The sequence below is a fragment of the Alligator sinensis genome, unplaced genomic scaffold, assembly GCF_000455745.1.
Source record: "Alligator sinensis unplaced genomic scaffold, ASM45574v1 scaffold908_1, whole genome shotgun sequence".
Lineage (NCBI taxonomy): Eukaryota > Metazoa > Chordata > Crocodylia > Alligatoridae > Alligator > Alligator sinensis.
The window spans coordinates 618,430-640,035 of NW_005842775.1; the positions used below are offsets into that span (position 1 = coordinate 618,430).

The window sequence follows — 21,606 nt, forward strand, 5'->3', positions numbered from 1 at the left end:
TTGACAGGCAAGCAAGTTACCATCACACTGATGATCCAGCTGGGAAAATGGTCACACTAATCAAAAAAGATATGAGGTAGTGCCTCTTGTCTGGGAAGGAGAAAAACCCAAATCTTACCATGGGATTAGGGAAGAAGAGCTATTAAGATCTTTGGAATCTTCATCTGAAAAAACCTTTTCATGTTTGTCCTTTTCCACATCAATCACATACTTCAATAATAACCCTCAGTGGAAGTCAAATCCCAACAGGGAACTTCAACAGAATTCAAGGTTTTCTGCAGGTACAGGTTCAGGCAATACATTCAGATACTGTATGTGTTGCCTCTCTCAATAAAAATAACCCATAGATTCCTCTCTGGATGCATGTTCAAAATAGCATAGTACATTATCTTGTGTGTCTTCTTTTAGCATTGATAGCAGCTTTGATGTGTTTAGATAAAATGTCACATTAGTGGAAATAGCTTTCATTGTTATGATGGCACTATGTTGTTAGCTTTCTGCACAGCATTTTGAAAATATATTGCTTTGTTTCAATTATTATTTATTTCACATTTACTTATATTTATATTTTTTAGAGATCCCCAGTATGAAGGGTGAACCCCTACCCCACCCCCGTCCATACAACTTATAATTTAAGTGAAGAAGACAAAGTGCAGGGGAGCAGTAATATCATTTCCATTTTACAAATAGGAAACATGGCTGAGAATGGGTATGTAAATTAACCAATGGAACAGAGGAAACCTAAGGTGAGGCAAAAACTAATCCAGTGTCCTAAATTCTACTCTAGTACAAACGCCAGGCAACGATATCATAATATAAGTATGAATAAGTATGGTATATATGTATATTAGTATAAGACTGTGCATTCAAAGAGAATGATGAGCTTATGCTCATATTTGATATTCTGTCTGTAGTTCTTTTATTGTATTAGATACAAGAAAAGAATGTGAACATAATTTAGTATCATGCTTCAACAGATCTTAAGATGACCAGCACATGATGGCTAAAAGCCAGGTGCCTATACTCCTCAAGTTTGGTATGTTCAGTTGAACAGACCATGATGTAAGGTACAATACAAATGGGGCAGGTAAAGTAGAACGTAGCACAATGGCATTTGAAATTTCCTCTTCTAAACTTAGAAATGTTAAATTTAGAACCAACCATTGTGATCATCTTGTTTGACCTCCTAACAGCTTGTAGAACCCCAATCAGTAATTTCTACATCAAGCCCAAAGCTTGTTTGAGCTGCAGCATATAGTTTAGAAAGATATTGCAATTTGATTTCAACTGAAAGAGAATCTACCCTGGTACAAGTTAAGTTGCTCCAACTGTAAATTATCATAACAGCTGAAAAAAATACCGTGCTTTTCATCTGATTTGATCTAATTTCAGCGTCTAACTATTAGAGCTTTTTAATGCATTTTTTTTCTGTTAGGTCAGTAGTTCTCAACCCTTTTGGACTCAAGGCATTTCTTAGTAGACTCAAGGTACCCATTAGAAATGCTCTCAATTTTCACTAATTTTTTACCATAGAAATATAAAGTGCAATTCTTCTGTTGCAAAGAACTCAGGAAGATTACCCTATTTCAGAATGTTTTAACACTAGAATTCCTTTTTTTAAATCTTTGGGTTGATCTTCTGAATCACGTTTGCACATCTAACAGTGCTAGGATTGCATGGCACCCTTGAAAGGATCTCAAGTCACTCCAGGGTGTTGTGGCATCCTGGTTGAGAATCGCGGTGTTAGATTAAAGACATATCTACTATCAGAAGTTTTATTATCATTTAAGCATTGATAGCCAATAATAAAGCCGTCTCTTAACTTTGTTCTGCATAAACTGAATACATTGAACTTGTTCAGGATCATAAGGCAACTTGTTTTTCAGAGTGTGAATTATTCTTTTCTGAATCCATTCGTTTTTCAACATCCTTTTTGAAGTGTTCACACCAGACCTGAATGTGTCATCTAGTAATGGTCTCACTAATGACATGTAGAGATACAATACAACCTCTTTACTCCTAGTTGATATTCCCCTGCTTAGACATCATAATTGCTCTCTTAGGCAAAAGATTACAATAGAAACTCCTGTTCTATTAGTAAGCTATCATGACCCCTAAATCCTTTTTAGTATCATTGTATTCCAAAAGAAAAATCCCCCATCTTCTGAGTCTGACCTTCATTCTTTGTTCCTAGACACATAACCTTGCATTTGTTTATATTAAACATGTCGTTCAAATGAATCCATCTATCAATGAATCAGGTTGCTACATACCAAAGCTTTTTATAACAATATTGCATTAATAATTACTCTATAATGAGAGTTATCTGCAACACTAATAAACCCTGATCATAATAGGGTTTATATTCCAGTTTCCTTGATTCTCATAGCTAGCATAGATTTCACTATCGCAGATTACCTTGCATCACAAGATGGGGTTTAGAGACCATAAAAAGATAAGTCAGTAATTCAGCTTGAAAAACTTGATACAATACTAAGCATTAAGAAAACTGTGGTCAGAAAAAAGATTATATTTTCAGACAATAATAGACACAGAAATTACTAATCTTCAACTGCAATATTTGTTGGACAAAAATATGTTAAATATCTTCAGTTTGAATTTTCTGTAGGTGAGAAGTGTGCAGACTCAAACTCCAGGATCTCTTGCACCTATCTAAGTAACCCATGTTAGTTTTGTTGTAACAAAATGTAAAGTTGGAAAGCCAGGGTTTGGGGAGGGTGTATAGTTCTTCTATACTCCCAATACCACCCCCATAGCATCCCCACATTTCCATCATATAGAGGTTAGAGTTTGATTGCTGGCTGTAAATGAGTAGGTCCTGGCAATACCCTGATTGTCCCAGCTGTGATTACTAGGGGTGTGCAAAGCGGGCCCTGTTCGATTTGGATTCGGCCCAAATCAGGGACAGTGATTTGATTCACTGATTCAGATCACTGTCCCTGATTTGATTCGGCCAAATCTGAATCTGAAGATTCAATGCTGATTCTGGGAATCAGTGATTCGGACATAGACACAGCTTTAAAATGTTTTTTCTACATACCTCAAGGTACCAGAGTGGCTTGTGATCACTGAGATGCTGGGGCACATGGAGCATCCCCCAGGAGTGCGGGGAGGCTCTCCACATGCTCAGTGGCAAACCCAGAAGTGGACCGGAAGTACTTCTGGTCCACTTCTGGGTGTACCGGGGAGCGTGTGTTGGGGGGAGGGCCCGCACCCCTGCCAACTCAGCAACTGGCCACAGGGGGACCCCGGGTGTCCCGTCTCAGACCCAGGAGGGACCAGTTGTTGAGCTGCAGGGGCATGGGGGTGGAGGGGGTCCCCTCAGTGTGCTCCCTGGAGGACCTGGAAGTTGACCAGAAGTGCTTCTGGTCTTCTGGTCCACTTCTGGGTCTACTGCCAAGCACGCTGGGGAGCACCCCGTGCTTCTGTGGGACACTCCATGTGTCCTGGCATTGCAGCATTCACAAGCCCCTGCTACCCAGAGGTACGTAGAAAAAACATTTAAAGCTGTGTCTATATCCGAATCTTTCCGAATCTCTCTGAATCAATTCAGAGGGTTCCGATTCGATTTGGAGAGATTAAAGGGTCCTCTGATTCAGTTCAGAATCGGAGATTCAGCCACTGAATTGGGCCAAATCTCCAATGAATGGAATCACGAACCGAAGCTTCGCGCAGCCCTAATGATTACATAGGGTAAATAGTCAACTTTCTGACCTCTGTGACCTTTGAAGTACTAGCTTTGTGTCCATTTTGCAACAGTGGAGAAATTCTTTGTGTTGTCATGGACCCATATTGTATGAAGAGTACAGGGTTTATGACGGGGAATATCTAAAATAATTTGGAACCATCAAGTTATACATATCATTTGCTTCTGTAACTGCACAATATTAAAAACATTACCTTCCCTGTGCACACTCCCTTCTTGTTGTCAGTTATACTCACCTATGTAATTGATCTTTCACAAAAATTTAAGATCTCTGAGTCAAGTTCATACAAGTTTATACAATGAGCAGAAAAACAGTACCTTGACCCTGATGGGAAACTGTGGATACCATTGTCCATCCCTATAATATTAATTCTAGAGAGGTCGATTATGACTAGTAACATCTGTAAAATCTGAAGGCTAATGCTGGGTAAGTACTGAACTACCACTGATTGGTAACTTGATCTAACTCAGTTAGAGAAATGAGCGTGTTTGGAACAATATGTTCCAAAACACTTTGCTTCAGTTGCACTAACACTGTCTCATTAAAGAATTAATGCTGCTGCCCCACAAAATGTTTATTATTCTTACAGAATCTGAAAACATGTTAGATACTTACCAGAACAAATACAAGAGAGGCCCTGCCTGGAAGGATTTGTAGTACAGAGGAAGGAATTTTTTTTTCCCCAAAAGAAAAAAAATATAGTTGCTCTTTCAAATGTATGTTAAACCTCCTTTCTCGTGGATCTCCATTCCAAGCTACATCCAGTAAAAGTGACCACTGTGACTTCCCTTGAATACCTAACACCACTTAAACAGCCATCCCCAACTGGCAGGTAAATTTTGAGCTTGTATTTGCCATCTTGCCACATATATTTCATGGAATACATATAGGCATTTACATACACAGGTTTGTCAATAGCTCTTGATACTAATTATACTAATAATCCCCTGACCTTGGAAACTCTGAGATAGGATCTGTGGCTCAAGTTCATTCTCCATCCTCCTAGCAACAAGTCACTGCAGATGCTCTATGTTTTCTCACAACAGATTGTTTGGGATAGAATTAGGGATGCCCAAATGTTGTCACCTGCTTCAAATTCTTTAGTTAGCCTTTGGACTAGCTTTATGTTTTACTAAATCTTTACCTGGTGTAATCACACTACCAAGCACAACACTGTTTTGCCAATACAATTTCTTATATTAAGGGAAACATTTATGAATTATAAAAGTTCCTAATAATAATGATATACATGTACATTTAGAAAAGCAACATCCATTTGACTTTATGAATGAAGAGTGAGCTGCACTACTTCAGAAAATTTCCCCCTTTTTTTTGTTTTTTTTACTGCTAGCCCAAAGAAAGTCAAAGGCAAAACTCCCAGTGACTTCAAAAGAACATATTACAGCTCAAGAATCTAGAGGCAAATCCAGTTCCTATGTTCATGGCTCCTGTGTGCAGCAAATTTTCTTAATTTTTTTTCTCTGAAGAGTTCTAGGATGTCTGAGGAAGCTAACGAGATGACACTGCAGGAAGCCACTGACCACAAAAAAACTACAGAGAAAAATGAAGCTATAAACATATATTTTTGGCTTGGTGAATGGGAGAAGAACTGGTTGAATAATGTTTGTTGAATGTGTTACTGTGTAAATACTGCTGTTTTTTGTTGAACAATTTATTAAACCAATTGTTTTTGGTAGTATCTGACCATCTCTGAAGCTGTATACTAATACCCAAACAAAATTATTCAACAAGCGGTATTATTCACCAAATAATTTAAATGGACTTGCTGATAGCTGGCTTTTAATGAGCCCTAAGTCAAAAGGGTTGTAATAAGAGTTATGTGAGTTATTCAAGATATAACCCACAAATATGCATTTTCAATTTTAAATTAATTCTCTTTGCTTCTGCTTACTGAAATTTCTAAACAACTGTATTTACTGACAAATATTCAGAGGAAGTAAATATCAAAATCGTATTTGTGTATACTTTGCTATTGATAGTTAAATTTGTTCATACAAGTCATATGACATAAAATGACACAACATTTTATAATACATGTAGAGATCAAGGAAAAATATAAAAAAGCAAAGATACATGCATAAGTCATCAAGTCAGTCAAAATAAAGTAAAATGATTTAAATTTTTAACTTCTGCAATTATAAAGATAATAAAATAAACAGATGTTAATAATATAGCAGAAAAGCTTTTGTTTCTTTTAATATCTTCTCATGGATATTTTGCAAGGTTAACTTTTGGCCTAGTGTGTCTCTGGATCCCTGCTGCATGCTTTCCGCATTATGCCACCCCAGGCACTGCCTGCAGATTGGTCAACCTTTTTACACTGATTGTTTTCCTGATCATCTTATTTTTGACATGGTCTTTCCTGTTGACCACAAACTACTGCAACACTTAAAGTAATCCTGCCTGACCTACTTAGCCAACTGAAGTATGTTAAGTATGTTAGGCTGGCTATTCCTACATGCCACATGACTAGCTATGAAGAGGAACAGGTCCCCTATTTAAAAACAAAACAAAACCTGTAATGACTGATCAATGACTGCTCAACTTTCTCACATATACTTGAGTGCAGTTGTTGCCAACCTTCAATTTCCCAAGTTTAGTTTACCCTTTGTAAATAGCAGCATATCATCTGCTTTCCAAACACTCAGAATCAACAATTGTCCAAACAACTTCTCAGCTAGCTCTTTTAAAATTGTTAGATATAAGGAATCTAGACCTTCTGGTATAAAAATATTGAATGTAAATAGCTAAAGCTTCAAACAAAGAGCCTAAAATACAGATTAGAAGGCAAACTGATCTGGAGGAAAATCAATTTAACACACCATACACAATGGATGAACTTGATGCTGGAATAAGTCACTTGAAGAACAGCAAAGCAGTTGGACTCAAAGACATGCATGGAGCAGAACAAGCACGTTGTTCCCACAACCAAGTTATGAATATTATGCCTTTTTAACAATTCCTCATCAGCCCTTAGAATATCTAAACTATGATGACAAGCCCATGTAATAGTTCTATTAAAATCAGGGAAGAATACCTCTGACCCAGGGAACTTTAGGCCAGTGGCACTTCCGTGCCACCTTTATAAGCTTTATGAACACCTTATTCTCAATTGCCTTTCACATCATATCAAACAATATTTAATACCAGAACAAGCTGACTTTAGACCAGGCAAGTCCTGTACTGGCCAAATGCTAAACATCACCCAGCATATAGAAGATGGATTTGAGAGAGGGATGACAATGTGTGCTGTGTTTGTATACCTACCTGTGGCACACAACACAGCCAACCATTGAAACCTGCTTGCTGAAGTCTATGATATGATGTTTGACTACCACCTAGCGCAGCTCATCCAATCTTTTCAGAAGAATCAATGTTTTTATGTAGAACTGTGCAAGAAACGGAGCTGCTGGAGATGACAATGAAATGACCTCCCACAGCGTAATGTGCTAGCACCAATCCTTTTTAACATATATACCAATGACCAACCCATAAAGAACAATATGAGGAATTTCATATATGCTGATAATCTATGCATCACATTGCAAGAGAAGGACTTCACTATTGTTGAGGACAGACTAATATGTTTGCCGAGCAGCCTCTAAGGTTACTATGATAGGAACCAGCTTCATGCCAACCCAACCAGACACAGGTCACAGCTTTTCACCTATGCCATAGAGACAACACACCAAAATTAAACATCACCTAGGAAAGAATCCCACTGACTAATCACCCAAAACCTGTGTATTTGGGGTTTACATTGAACTGAACACTTACCTACAAAGCACACGTAGAGAAAACTAAAAGGAAAGTCAATGTCTGCAACAAGGTACTTCAAAAGTTGTTCACATCAATGTGGGGAGTGAATCCAGCTACATTATGAACCACCGTTACTGCCTTGTGTTAGTCTACTGAGGAGTATGCATGTCCAGTATGGGAACAATCAGTTCATACAAAGAAACTAGACACAGTTCTAAATGACAGCTGTTGTGAAATAACAAAATGTCTAAAGCCAACACTAAAGGATAGCATGTATTTACTGGCTGGCATTATACCGCCTGATATCAGAAGATAGGTAGCAAGTCAAAAAGAAAGGTCAAGACAGATGGAAGACCCTAAGCATCTACTCTATGGTCACACAGAATAACTAAATGGCTTAAAGCGTGAAAAAGTTTTGTGACCAATGTCATGCAATTGGACACAAAGGCTGACAGGGCACAACTAAGGTTATGGAAGGAAAGATTATGCACAATCAGGTGCTCTGAAATGGACCTGGAACCTCAGGAGAACCTTCCCAGGGGGGCTGATATAAACTGGGCAACATAGTGATGCCTGAATTGCCTGCGAATGCAAACTGGAAGATCAAAAACAAACATGATCAAATGGGGATCCTCTAAATGATATGAATATATTCAAGTGCAGTGATGTGCAGATTATGGAACACCTGCTTGTTTGCCGACTCCTTGGTGAAATCTAAACAAAGGAGGACCTTGCTGCAGCAATGGAAAGAGCCACCGCTTGTGCACCGCTCTGGAAAAACATCTAGTTTATGACAAGGACACAAAAAGCAGCAGCAGCAGCTATAATTTAACATTCTATTCAGTTACTGATGGAATACAAAATATGATATGAATACTTTATTTGGCTGCTGCCCATATAGAGAACAGAAATATTTACTGAGCACTTCTGCTTCTTCTTCACTACCCTACCATTTCCGTTATGAAGGTTCTTTTTAGTCCTGATATATTTAAACTCTTTATTGTCCTTAACACTACTGTCCATTTCTATACTACTGACCACTAGTGAGATTTCCCTCATATTGTTTTACTCCGTTGGTCAGTTTTTCAGAGTTACTTGACTGTATTATGTTTAGTGGCAACACATTCTCTATTTGTCTACACTTATTTCATATATGAGTGTGGTCTTCTTTCCTTATATTTTTGTCCCATTTAATAAAATGATTTTAAACAATTCCCAATCATTATCCACATTTCTCTGCTTAATTTTTTTCTTTCACCTGGGCTGGCTTATTCTTCTTTTTCTTTTTTGTGAAACTGACCTATAAAGGAAAAGCAATACCTATTTTTAAAAAATTTGTAAAATATTTCTCTTAGCTTTGCATAATTATTACAAGAGTATATGAAATGAGATAGTCCTTATATGTTTGGAACGAAACAGTAACCAAGACAGCTGTAATTTAGAATTTGCTATAATATCAAGGTGTCACTTTGATCTGTTTTACTTCCTTTCACATGGCTCTCCTGCCAGATAGTCCATTGAAATACTTAACATAGACTGGGCCATTCCCAGCTGTGACGCCCTTTCCTCAACAACCTAATAAGATGAATGATTTTCTTTTAAAGTTTTATGAGGCTCTTAACAAGAGCATGCAGGTTAATTTGAAAAAAAATGCAACTAATAAGAGTGACAAAAAAAAGAAGAATAAGAACAGAGAAAGAAACCAAGGTTAACAAAAATAAGTTGATAGGCTGTCTCTCATTATCTACTGCATAATTTGCTGGTTGTTGAGAGTTATAAATAAGCTGTGAGTTTTAAAAGAATGCATACATACAATAAACTATTCCCTACTATTATGCATCAGAGTCCTCATTGCCTCACTGATTTAATGTAGACATTAAAACAGAAGTGGGTTGTCAAGGAAATGGGTGGTGATTTTTGATGAACTTCAAAAACTTGTTCTTGTTTCAAGTTCATCCAAAAAGGCTGGCTCCCCATCATCATGCTGATGCACTTTACAGATTGAAAAGAGGTATAGATTACCTTCTGGAGAAGTGAGTACATATTAAAAGGAACACACAAATAATTATATCACACAACAGAGCAGCTACAATTTCCAAACACTTAAAAGCCACTTGTAACCTTCCTAGATGATTGTATTGTTCCCTCTTAAAATAGCAGTAACTTAGAATAAGGATAATAACCACAGGGATATATAGTCTTCATATCAGTTTTTTTGTGCTATTAACATTACTCATCTAATTTCACACTTGAGTCACATTTCATAGCCATGAGTAAACCACGTTGATACTCTCTATTATTGTGTGACTGAATTTCATGTCCTTACTGTTTTAATGTTTTAACAATATAACTTGAATTAATATGTGGTGGGGGAAGAGGGATCATCACCTGTGTGAATTACAAATCAATACAAGTTGATATCCATTGTTCCATGTTTATTCACATCTTTCTTTTACACTAACGCCATGCATAAACAGCACATATGGACCACATTAATACACAGAGGCTGATGGTATATCTGATATTGTATAGCTGCTATTTAGTTAACAAGATATAGTATATAAAGCCTGTATTTGAACTGAATGTTTCTGTCACATGGATAATGTGTATCAACCATACTGATAAGAGCTAAAATAAAGTTCTGATATGGAAGGAAGGAGTCCATAACATTTAGAAAATTCTTGTAATGCTTTTAAATTCCCTTACATTATAGCTTAAGAATAGAAAACTGGAGGTGCTTTAATTCACTTTAATGGAATTAATTAATCTTCCTAATACTGTTGTGTTCAAGCAACCTTTCTGGCCATCTAAAATGTTCACTTGTACATATCTTAGGAAGTCCACAGAAGACAGTGGCAGGTAAGGAGAAACCAAAACCTTTTGTAAAATGGTAGGCAGCAGAATCCAGGAGGTACAGAAAGAGAGCATAGTGAGACAGCAGGATAAGGAGGTATTTTACCTATTCCATATATTTTTAGGGATTCCCTGCTTCCCTCTACATACAAGCCTTAATATTCACATCAGGGACTCCCCCTCAGTAGGCTCCTCTGAGGGCACTAAAAACCTCCCATCAGAGCCTTAGAAGGCTCAGAACAACCTGTCAACAATAAGTAAACTCTATATTCCCCCTGAGGAGCCTATGCACTCTCATAAGGCTTTTTACCATTAAGTTACTGATATGAAGCACAATCTCACCCTGCTGCCATGGGAATTTGTTATTTACCTCAACAGGAGCGGAACTGGACTTGTGTACTCATAACTTTTGACTTTGCCTTTACAAAGTTTTTGTTGTTGTTTTGTTTTTCAATTTCAAAATCCTTTACATTCTAATCACTGGAAGAGCAAAGGAAAGAGCCTGAGCAGGGGTGAGTAACAGAACGCTATAAGGGAGCTGCTGGGTCTAATTACCCACCATTACAGAAGCCTGCATCCTTAAAGCATTCTTGGGGGTGATAAGTTCCATTCAATTAACAGGGCTGTCCAACTGTGAGCCCCAAAGAATGAACATGCAGCTCACAGGCTCCTGCCCAGCTGCTGCTCTTCCCATTGCTCCTGCTGCTATGGTGGCTGCGGGCTCTGGGCTCTACTTCTCTCTTCTGGGTTCTGCTACCTGCTCCACTTCTGGGGACAGGATGTCATGGTGGGAAGGGACCAGGAAAGGGGCTTGCTGCTCACACTCAGTGTACAGCTGGGAAGAGAGAAGTCAGATTGCATTTGCATCCAGGAGTGGACCTGTGCCACCTGAACTGCACGCGCAGCTGGGAGAGGCCCCAAGCTGCCTGTGTGGCTGGGAGTGGACCAGGGTTGTGCACAGTGATGGGAGGTAGCATGCAGTCCCAGGGTCTGTGGCCTGCGGGGCATGTAGCCCCTGCCACCCAGATGTTGGACAGCCCTGAACCATGACAATAATAAAATTAAAACATACTTAAGGAGATTCTCATCATCACAAGAATCTTTTTCTGTTAACTGGAAAAGACAAACATGGAAGAGCAACTCTCTCTGAACTTGCTCAGGAACTTTCAACTACACTTTGAAGACAGCTACGAGGAAGGAAATACTGATTTTTTTTAAACATGCTAAATTAAATCATAGAATCATAGAAAATTAGGGTCGGAAGGGACCTCAGGAGGTCATCTAGTCCAAACCCCTGCTCAAAGCAGGACCAGCCTCAACGAGATCATCCCAGCCAAAGCTTTGTCTACCTGTGTTTTGAAAACCTCCAAGGAAGACGATTCCACCATCACTGTGGGTAACCTGTTCCAGTGTTTTACTACCCTCCCAGTGAGTTTTTCCTAATATCTAACCTAAAATTCCCTTGCTGCAACTTGAGACCATTGCTTCATGTTCTGTCATCCCTCCAGTTCAAAAAACTTAAAAAGGACAGACATGCATTTCCATTTTAATATATTAATTATACATTTGTATTTTGTTACTGCTTGCTGGAATTCAAGAGATACTTAAAGTTCTGGGTTTGGAAAAAACGGCTAGATATATTACCTCAGCATATTTTTGTGGTCAGAAGCAAGAACAGCCTTGCACTTGCTATCATTATTATTATTATATTTTCATTACAAATTGCCTATGTAAACAGAAATAATGAACATAAAATATATCAAAGAATGATATAATAATCCTTTGTTGTTTTGACTTAATTTCAAACACAGGTTACAATAACTGAATTAGAATACTTAGGGAGAAAATATTATCATCCCCTTTAAAATATTGTTTAAGTTTAACTGTGTGCTACTAGAAAGAGCCATCATTCATGGGACCACTCAATGTCATAAGCATTTAATACAGTAGTGTATAAATTTGGGTTCTTATACTGTACATTATTAAAGGCAGGATCTGACCTATGTATATATAAAGTGCCTTCACTTGTTCTGAGCTTGGTAGGACTTCTGATGCTAGGAGATCTGGGCAATGCTTTGAACATAAGAGTAAGATATCTATTTTCAAAGATGACAACACTGCTTAGACAGTGCAGAAACCAAAAATGTTTACAGCTTTGAAATTATGCTTCCGGAAACCTTCACTGTCCCAATTTGGTAGACAAGAAAAATACTAACCTGAACAAGGACAAAGTAGCGTTTTTTCCATCTTTTCCAAACCTTCTGTCCAAAAGCATATAAATATCTGTGAAAGGAAAAAAAAATTTTCTATGAAAAACCGTTGTGAAATTAAGAGGAGTCAATGCAAATAAAAGCAATGTAAATAAATACTCAAATACTACCCAGCCCTTCTTTAAATTAAGCACTGTCATCTCTAAACAAGAGCAATTTTTTCCCTATTTATTCAAATTTTGAAAGTGCAGATGTATAGCTAGCTATGTCTCTTTACTAAAAACTTGACTGTAATTTAAAAAATACACGAAGAAGAAAAGCAGGAACAAATGGATTGTATTGATATTTAAAAAAGGCTAATCTGTTTTTATTCAGACAACTGATGCTATGAAAATAAAAGAAAAGAGGAAAAAGAATACTCATGACTTAGCAAACCTATGGGTATATACACAACAGCATATTTTCTTTTGTAGAAGACTCAGAATGTAAACTTGTCTGATTTACTCTGTATACATTTATTTTCATTTTGAATTTTTGCCAATATTCTTCCAACATGGCAGAGCAAGGCTGTGGTTAGTAAAACACCAACTGTAGTATAAATTTGGAAAAACTCTCAAAAACTCAATCGTCAAAGAAACAGGTCTTTATTCTCTTAACATAAATGAAACTGAGATTTCTCAAACTACAGGGATAGCTGGTACAGACAGCAATATTAATAAAATAAGGATATCTTTCCCATAGTGACAGAAAATGCAAGACTCTTGAGGTAGAAAGCAATCAACAATACAATGAAATTAACAATACCACAAATAATGTTAACTGTTTAGGTGGCAGAGTAAGCTCCCTAATTATCTTGCAAGGGACATAGAAGTAAAGCAAAGCTTTATTGAAGATCCTTTATCATCTCCAGACTCTGAGCACTCAACCAGGAAGGATATAGCTTGTGGTTAAAAAAAGAAAAAAGGAAAAAAAAAAAAAAAAAAAAAAAGAGGACAAAAATCCTCTAAGGATGGAAACAGACATTGCCTTTTGTTGCCTTGCTGCTGCCATACATTTTTTATGGTGACACAAAGGCCACATAACTAGATGTCCATGCCCCTTCTCATGCCACAAATATGTGGCCACGACAAAGGAGATATTAATTTGTGTCACTATTTAGCACCGGATGTCTATTTGTTTGGTGGCAGGAGATCCTGGGCAGCTTAGAGCTGCCTGCACTTTCCAGCCACCACAGGCATGTGCTCCAGGGGCTTGAGGGACCTGAACCTGCATATCCTGGGAATTACCATGCAGGATCAAGCCCCTCAAGCACCAGGAGTACCTGCCCAGCTTTACCCACTTACAGAGATACACCCTGAGGAGTGTATTCTTCTCAAAAAGAATATTTCATAAAGGAGTGCATGTTCAATGGCATAAATTCTGGTGATGGTGTGGGAGGTTCCACACATCATAGCTACTAGATAGAAATCTGAAGTTCCAGGTATCAATAACTGAATGGAAAGGCCCCTCTGTATAACTGATGCCACATCAGGCATTTCAGGGTCTCAGATCCTGAATGCTTGGTGATGTATTTTACTTTAATGAGATTATGTTGACAACTGAACTCTCAAATAGTGGTTTGCCTTTCTATTCATTGTGTGTACTACCAAGAGCAGCATCAATGTTCTTGCAAAGAACATCCATACAAAGCTGAGCAGAAGGAACCACAGACTGAAAGTCTTGTGTTGTAGCACTGAGGTGGAATATGAATGATTTTCAATTTGAAGCTTAAGAGCAGGACACCTGCTTACCTGTTCTACATGTAAAAAACAAGCTGATTTATCCGTCAAAGGGTGAAGACTAAGGTGCATGGGTAACTGACAAGTGTGGTTTTGCCTCCAAAGCTGCAACAAAGACTGATAATTCAATGTAAAATCTATAGACTTAAGGGAAGTAGGCAGGTATAGAAAGGGAAGAGCTACACCAAGCATTACGCTATTCTACAAAGACATGGCTGCTTCAGAAAAAACTCAGGACTGAGGTAGACCTAGCGCTTGAAATGCTTCCAAGCGCAGTGGACTTGGAAACATTAAAAAAAGGCCCATTTCAGCCACTGGACATGCATACAGCTCCTGTCATGCCCTGTCTCCAGCTGAAATTTTTCAAAATCACCACAGCTGCATGTAGCCATGTGCTCTCTGGCCTGGGGGCTATGACAGGAGGCTGCAGTGACAATGTGGCACGCTTTCCATCCATAGAGTGGGTGCAGAATTAGCTCTAGGGGTGGGCAATGTGGGCAACTGCCCTGGACACTGTGGTTAGGACAGTGCCAGAGGGACATCACACACACACAGCAGCACTCTATCTCTGCCCTACCTCGGCTGATCCCTGCCCCCCCTCTCCAGCCACTGCTCAGGAGGAGCTGGGCCAGGCACTGCTAGTAGGTGTGGGGGCACTTTCCCTGCCCCGCAGAATGGGCCCAGGGAGATGCCCACAGTGCTGGGGACTGATGGGCATCTGCCCAGGCAGCCGCATTCTGTCTGCCCCCTCCCAACTCTCCCTCTCTCCGCCTGGCTGGGCAGGCCGTGCAGCTGAGCTAGGGGTGTCGTGATTGCTCCTAGCCTCAGAAGTGGCTCCACATGGGCAGTTGGGCAGCAGTGGGCTGGGCAGACAACTGCCAAATGGCTGCAGCATGGCAGCCAGAGACAGGGACAAACCAGGAACAGGGACACCTGCCCAGGCAGCCAGAATCTGTCACCTCTTCCCACCCCCCTCCCCTGCTCTGCCTTCCCGCTTGCTTCTAGCAGCGCCGCTTCTATTGCTCAGTAGCCTAATAATACTGTGCAGTAGCTTATTAGCATTGTTTGTGCTGTGGTGCTATTAGGCTATTGCACAGTAAAGAGTCTTGTGTAGAAACCCCACCCTGAGTACCTAACTCCAAACTGGAGAGGTACATGGGGCTTGGGGGCCACAGAGAAAAAACCTGGCTCTGGTAGTGGGGTGAGGGAGTCTCATGACAGAAGTGCAAGGGTATCATAGTAGCAGACCCTATGCCCCGGGACCAACGTGAAACAGAAACAGCAAATGCTTCTAAACGGTATGAGGGGGAAAGATTTTAGGGTGGCATCTTTTACTGGACCAACTACAGTCTCTTGCATAATCTTTGTGTCTCACGTAAATCCTGGACCATCATGACTATGTCACTCTAACACCACCATAACAACTAAATAATACCTCATTCAAACAGATACTTTTGTGGAGCTCTTTGGCCAGGGACAAACATTACACGTAAACCAGTTTAAGTAATCAGAAACTGGTTTAAACCTATAACAGAACAGATGTTCAGTGCACATAAACCAGTTTAAAAACGGCTGAAACTGGTTTGAGATAATCCTGGTTGAATGTAGTATCAGACTTAATCTATTTGTGTTAAAACGGTTTATACAATGTCTGTTCCAGATTCCTTGCTGGTTGAAATTAAACCAGACTCCCCCAGCATCTCAGCATGTTCTCTGGGCTGGACGGGGCTCTCTGCTCCACAGCAGAGCTGGCTCCTCCCCTCTGCCCCCTAGCTGGAGCTCGGCAAAGACTGCAGGCATCTGCCTGGCTTCCCCCTGCTCCCCCTTTCCCTCCCCATCCCCTCTGCCTTACTCAGACACATAGCATTAGCTACTAGACCACATGCTGCTTATGGTCCATGCTGTGGCAGATGGGACAAAGGCAGAATCAGCAGGTAGCTGGTAACGTCCCTCTGATATCTGTTGTTTTCTTAACAGGGTGATAAACACTGAGTTAGGGGTGATAAACACTGTGATATCATTATCTATTCCCTGCTCGGCTGGTCAGAAGTGGGGAACCCCTCCCTAATCAGAGCATCCTGCTGGTGCCTGGCCACACCCCCACCTCAGTTCAGCACTATGGAAGGGAAGGGAAGGCTGCTTGAATATCCCCTGGCTTCTAGCCTGAGCCAGGCTGCATTTCTGGGATGTCTGTGCAGTTACAAACTTATTCAGCCTAGCCAGGTTAGACTATCCTGCAAAGATTGAATCAATTCAGGCTCAGGCTTTTTGAATGTCTATCCCTAGCCTTTGGCTGCTTTTTGGGGTGCTTTGTGTGTCTGTATAGCTTGCCCTTGGAAAAACTTTAGAGGTATTTGAACTGCTTCAAATGTGACATCTGTATGCAATTCCAGAGAAAACACAACATTAACTTTCCACTTCATCGCTGTTGTCCACAGGAACAGAGTGTAGTCAGGACACTGAGCTCATGAGCCACACGAGAGCACAGAGAAAATGGCTGCCTGAGGGCCAAGGGCTTGGGACTGTGGTTTCCTGTGACACTAATTGTTGCTGTGTTTTTGGGCTCCAATACTTGATTGTTCTGTCCCTTATCGTAAGGGGCAACACATGGACACTAGAGCTCCAGGACATGGGCATTAATTTGTTTTATTATTCGCTTTAACACAGGAAAGAAATATGCGTGTCCAAGGCTAAGTACAGACAGTCAAAAAGCCTGAGGCTGAATCAATTCAATTTTTGCGGGTTAGTTTAAACTGCATAGATTGAACTGATAAGCAAGTGAACGGACAGTCACTTTTGATTTTGGAAATGCAGCCATATGCCTGCAGTGGCCCAGGCCAGATGCTGGGTGGTGCTAAAGCACACAGCTTGGGCCACGGCTAGCCCACTCAACCTGCAAGGGGGGCTTGTGGGTGAGGCGCAAAGCATGTTGGGATGCTTGGGAACTGAGTCAACTCGACTCTGGAGGGGATCTGGGACAGAAATTCAATAAACCGATTTAACCTAAATCAGTTAAGTCTGATACTACATCCATCCAGGTTTATCTTAAATTAGATTTGGTCATTTTGAAAGTGGCTTGTGTGCAGTGAACTTCTGTTGTGTTACAGATTTGAGCCACTTTCTGATCACTTACACCAGTTTATGTGGAATTTCTGTCCCTAGCCCACATGTACACTTTCACTTCATCACTACTCTAAAAAATTATAAAAATGGTCTGTACTGGAAGTATGTACTGCACATCAGTAATAATTTAATTATATCATATATGGGACCTACTCATCCCATATCATCACAAAATAAAGATAACTTTGTTTGCCCCTAGCTACTAATTTGTGAATATGCTACTTTACTTGAGCAGTGTGTTAGGGTTTTTTTTGTCCTGGTGAGATCAGGCAATTTGGTTTGTGTACAACAGGTCTGTTTGCGGGATTACTATGTGATTGTGCTCTGTCAGAATACCCTAGAGCCTGCTGTGTAATTCCTATCTTCTTCTCAATTGTATGATTATCTTAAATTCAATAAAAAAAGAAAGTTTAAGAAAAAGGGTGTGTAAACCAGACGTGTCAAAGAAAGGGCATACTGGGAGCACATATTTTACTGTGCTTTATGTGAGAATTTAGAGTGTTTCCCAATAAGTAAGTATTTACCACACAGTGTGCCAGAAACATACTCTAATGTGTAATGTGAAGGTTTGTACTTTTTCTATATATTTCAAAAGAAGCAAGCACATTCTCTAAAGTTGGAACATTTTACTCCTTTTTCTTCCCCCACAACAGAAACCACTTCCCCCACCCTTATAATTTCCTTAATTTTACTGATTCTGCTTGGGAAGGTGGGAGGGGGAGTGAAAAGGGTGGGTATGAATGGATATGTTTGATGAAAAGTGCCAAAAATATCTAAAGAATACTTGCCTCATCTTTGGGTTCTAGAGGAAAAACAACAATGCTCACAAAAATGGGGGTGGTGGGCTGCACAGTGGTTGCTTGCTCTGTCAATCATGAACTTACCCTGTGCCAGGCTAATCTTTCTGGCATAATTCAGAGAAGCCTGCAGACTGCTTTAACCTGTGCTGCATGCTGACAGTCCCATGGAGCCCATACACTGGCTGGGAATAAGCAGCTAGAAAATAAGGTACAAAGACATCTTTGACCATGATCTTTCTCTTGGGCATAGCTTCTCAGATAGCAGAGGGAGCCGTATTCTAACATTTCCCCTATACCAGGGAATCTTTTCATGGCCAATAATGCTGGTTTAAAACTAGAATTAATTACAGGTCTAGCAAGAAATGAACAACCCATACCAGAGGAGCTGTGCTTTTAGATCTTTCTCTAAAACCAAACGAACACAGGATTGAGAACTGCTCATGACAAAAAACATTGAACTGAACAAGGAGCCATGCACAGTTGATCTCTGAGTTAAGCATTTAAAAAAGGAATTAAAAAGGACCCCTCCAAACACTAAACAGTTTTATTCAATTAAAAAAGTAGGGCAGATCTGGTCTTTGCTGTCATTTCAATGTGGACAATTCTTACATTCTGTAATGTATTCAGAGTCAACTTAAAACTACAGAAATAAAAGTTAAATACTTGTATGTGCTTCCTTTTATTACAATCAGATTACACCTAAGTAAGGTGTTAAGTAACAGCTTTCTTGAGGTGGGAATAGAATGGAACATTGACTACTTAACTTTAAAATCTGCTGTTTTTACACAGGATTAGGTAACAAAGAAATTACCATTATTGACACAAAACTGGGATTTAACAGAGAAGAAAATCCTTATGGCACTTGGTTTTACAAATCACTATAAACGCACTGCAATAATCTTATACTATTAATCCCTCTTCCAAAGCTGTTCCTAACGGGGAGTGTTATTTCCTATTGTAGAACATTGAACTAATTACCAAGATTTATATCTTATATTATTTCTATAAGTACAAACTCCTGTGCTAGTATAAACAATTTAGTATCTGTTTCATGAAGAGTAGACTTTGAAAAATTAATATGAGAAATGTATAGAAATTTTTAATGAATGTTCGTACTGATAACAGCTAAAGGGCCAATTCAGAGTCAAATGGGAACTAGTTTGTTGATGGACTGTGTACCTATAGCAGAAAAAAAAACAGGGTCTTCATTAACTGAGTTTTTCTTTGGTAACCTCTGCTCCCCTTGCAGAAGGGTAGGGGGGAAAGGAAGACAAAGTGGGAATTTTTTTTTAAAAAGAGGTGAGTCCAAGAAGAAAGCTGAGAAGAGGCTACTCTTACTGGTTATGTGGTAGAAAATCTGTAACCTCACATGGGTTTCAATTAAGTATCTTGTATATGAGAAGGATGGAGGGCATGTTGCACCGTTTTCCACCAATAAATTAATAAAGCTGCAGCCTGCCTCTTCAATCTTGTGTCTGTTGTCAATTACCTGCAGGATCTTATCAATCATTCAATGTAAAAAATATGCCCCTCAGACTGTACCCTTTTGAATACCTTTAGCCATTGTGAAAGCCATACACCAGACTTTCCTTCAAACATTGGCTTTCTCTGAGACACAAAGAATCATTATTTATAATACACCAAAATGCTGATATGCAAGCATAGCCACAACCACATTCCTCAAAAATATCACATTGTTGGCCAAACATATTCTCTCTCTTTATTTCTGGTTTCATCAGAATGACCATAAGTAATTCTTGGATCATTATAGTTCAGCTATGTATTGAGAGAGTCTCCTGAAAGAGTACAATTCTTATTTTGGTTATTATTAATTAGCTCAATCATCATACCTCTGTCTGAAGATTGAATTTTGCTGATCTACATATAAAAAAAAAAAATCAATATTTAATGGGTGGATTGGAATAAAAAACTTGAGATATATCAAATCATTTTATACATATATAATACATACACTTATTTAGAAGGTGTATGTTTAATCTCCTGCTCTTCAGTCCTTTATATGATGCTCATATTCTTAGACTGTCAGTAATTTGAGGCTGTGTCTAGATCTATGCTAGTATAGCACCTAGAAAAACAGGATCCCAATCACAGATTATAGCTCCAAGTATTATCATAAAACAAACAATAATAATAAAAGAGAATTCAATTAAATCAACTGTCTCCAAAACTATGAAGTAAAACTTTCCTTAAAAAGTTTGCTTTTTAAATAACAGCCATTTCAAAGTCTTAACTCAAAACCACAAAGCAATATTGCCTTTTTTTCCTATCAACTCAGAGAAGAAATAAAGCAGTAGAATTTATGTAATAAACTATTCTATGTTGTTGCAATTTTTGAAGGGCAAAAAATATACTTTGTGCACATTTAATATAGTTTTCATAAGTCATTTTCTGTCTTAGAGATATAAAACACAAGATAGGATGGCTATTGGGTTTATACATACCACTATACAAATACAAGTTTATATCCCTTTGTCTCATAAATAATATATTGTAGGTTGTAGTGTTTTCAAGCAATAAAATATCTGCAAAATCTGGCTCCACATGAATCTTTAAATGCAATAAGGTTAAAGGTTTTTCAAAGTACACTGTCATGTATTACAAAAATTCTAAAACATATTGCTAAATATTGTAGTTCAGTTTCAATTATGTGGTGGCACACACGCTGAATATGAAAAAGAAGGCAGTAGTTTATTTACTCCACGTCCATGCTGCGAGAGTTCAGGGTCCTACTTTTTGATGAAAAATCAGCACTAATGAATAGCTGAAACACATAATTGTATGGAACTACTGGAACTATTCATCGCTGGAAAACATGTAAGAGGACTTATTACTTCTTTTACACAGATCATTTTTAATCCAGCTTTTTTATTCTAAGGAATGAAGCAATCCATCTACAACTTCAGTGATAAATCCTCTACTTTTACAAGGCTTCATTTATCACAAACAATGAAAAAATACAGAAAGAAAAAATCAATACATGTGGCAGTTTAGTCCAGCAAAGGGTTTTCTTAAAGAGAAACCTCAGTCAAGGTTGAAAGAGCAATTAATGCAGTCTCAAAAATCTGGGCCATTCTGATAGAGTTCAGTTAACATGTGGCAGAAGTAATCATCCACTTGTGAAAATGATTTTCAGTTCATTCTCAAACACCTTTCAGACACTCATGATCCCATTTAACTGACAACAATACAGGCTATCTGTGGGCATCATTGCATTCGATGTGAGAACCAATAGGGACCAAATGCCCACAGGCACTTTCAGTCATCACTGCACGTTCTGTGTTGCCTGCATAAAAGGAATCTTTCTTGAACTGCA

General features: G+C 38.9%; 1 protein-coding gene across 16 annotated transcripts in view; it reads right to left on the reverse strand.

Moving 5' to 3' along the window:
• Positions 1 to 21,606, reverse strand: part of CADPS2 (calcium dependent secretion activator 2) — a 275,391-nt gene that overhangs the window by 165,775 nt on the left and 88,010 nt on the right. For all 16 annotated transcript variants that reach the window (XM_025216937.1, XM_025216935.1, XM_025216931.1 and 13 more), the window contains exon 4: positions 12,578 to 12,644. In XM_025216937.1, the coding sequence (XP_025072722.1) occupies positions 12,578 to 12,644 (67 nt within the window). The remainder of the gene's footprint in view (positions 1 to 12,577; positions 12,645 to 21,606) is intronic.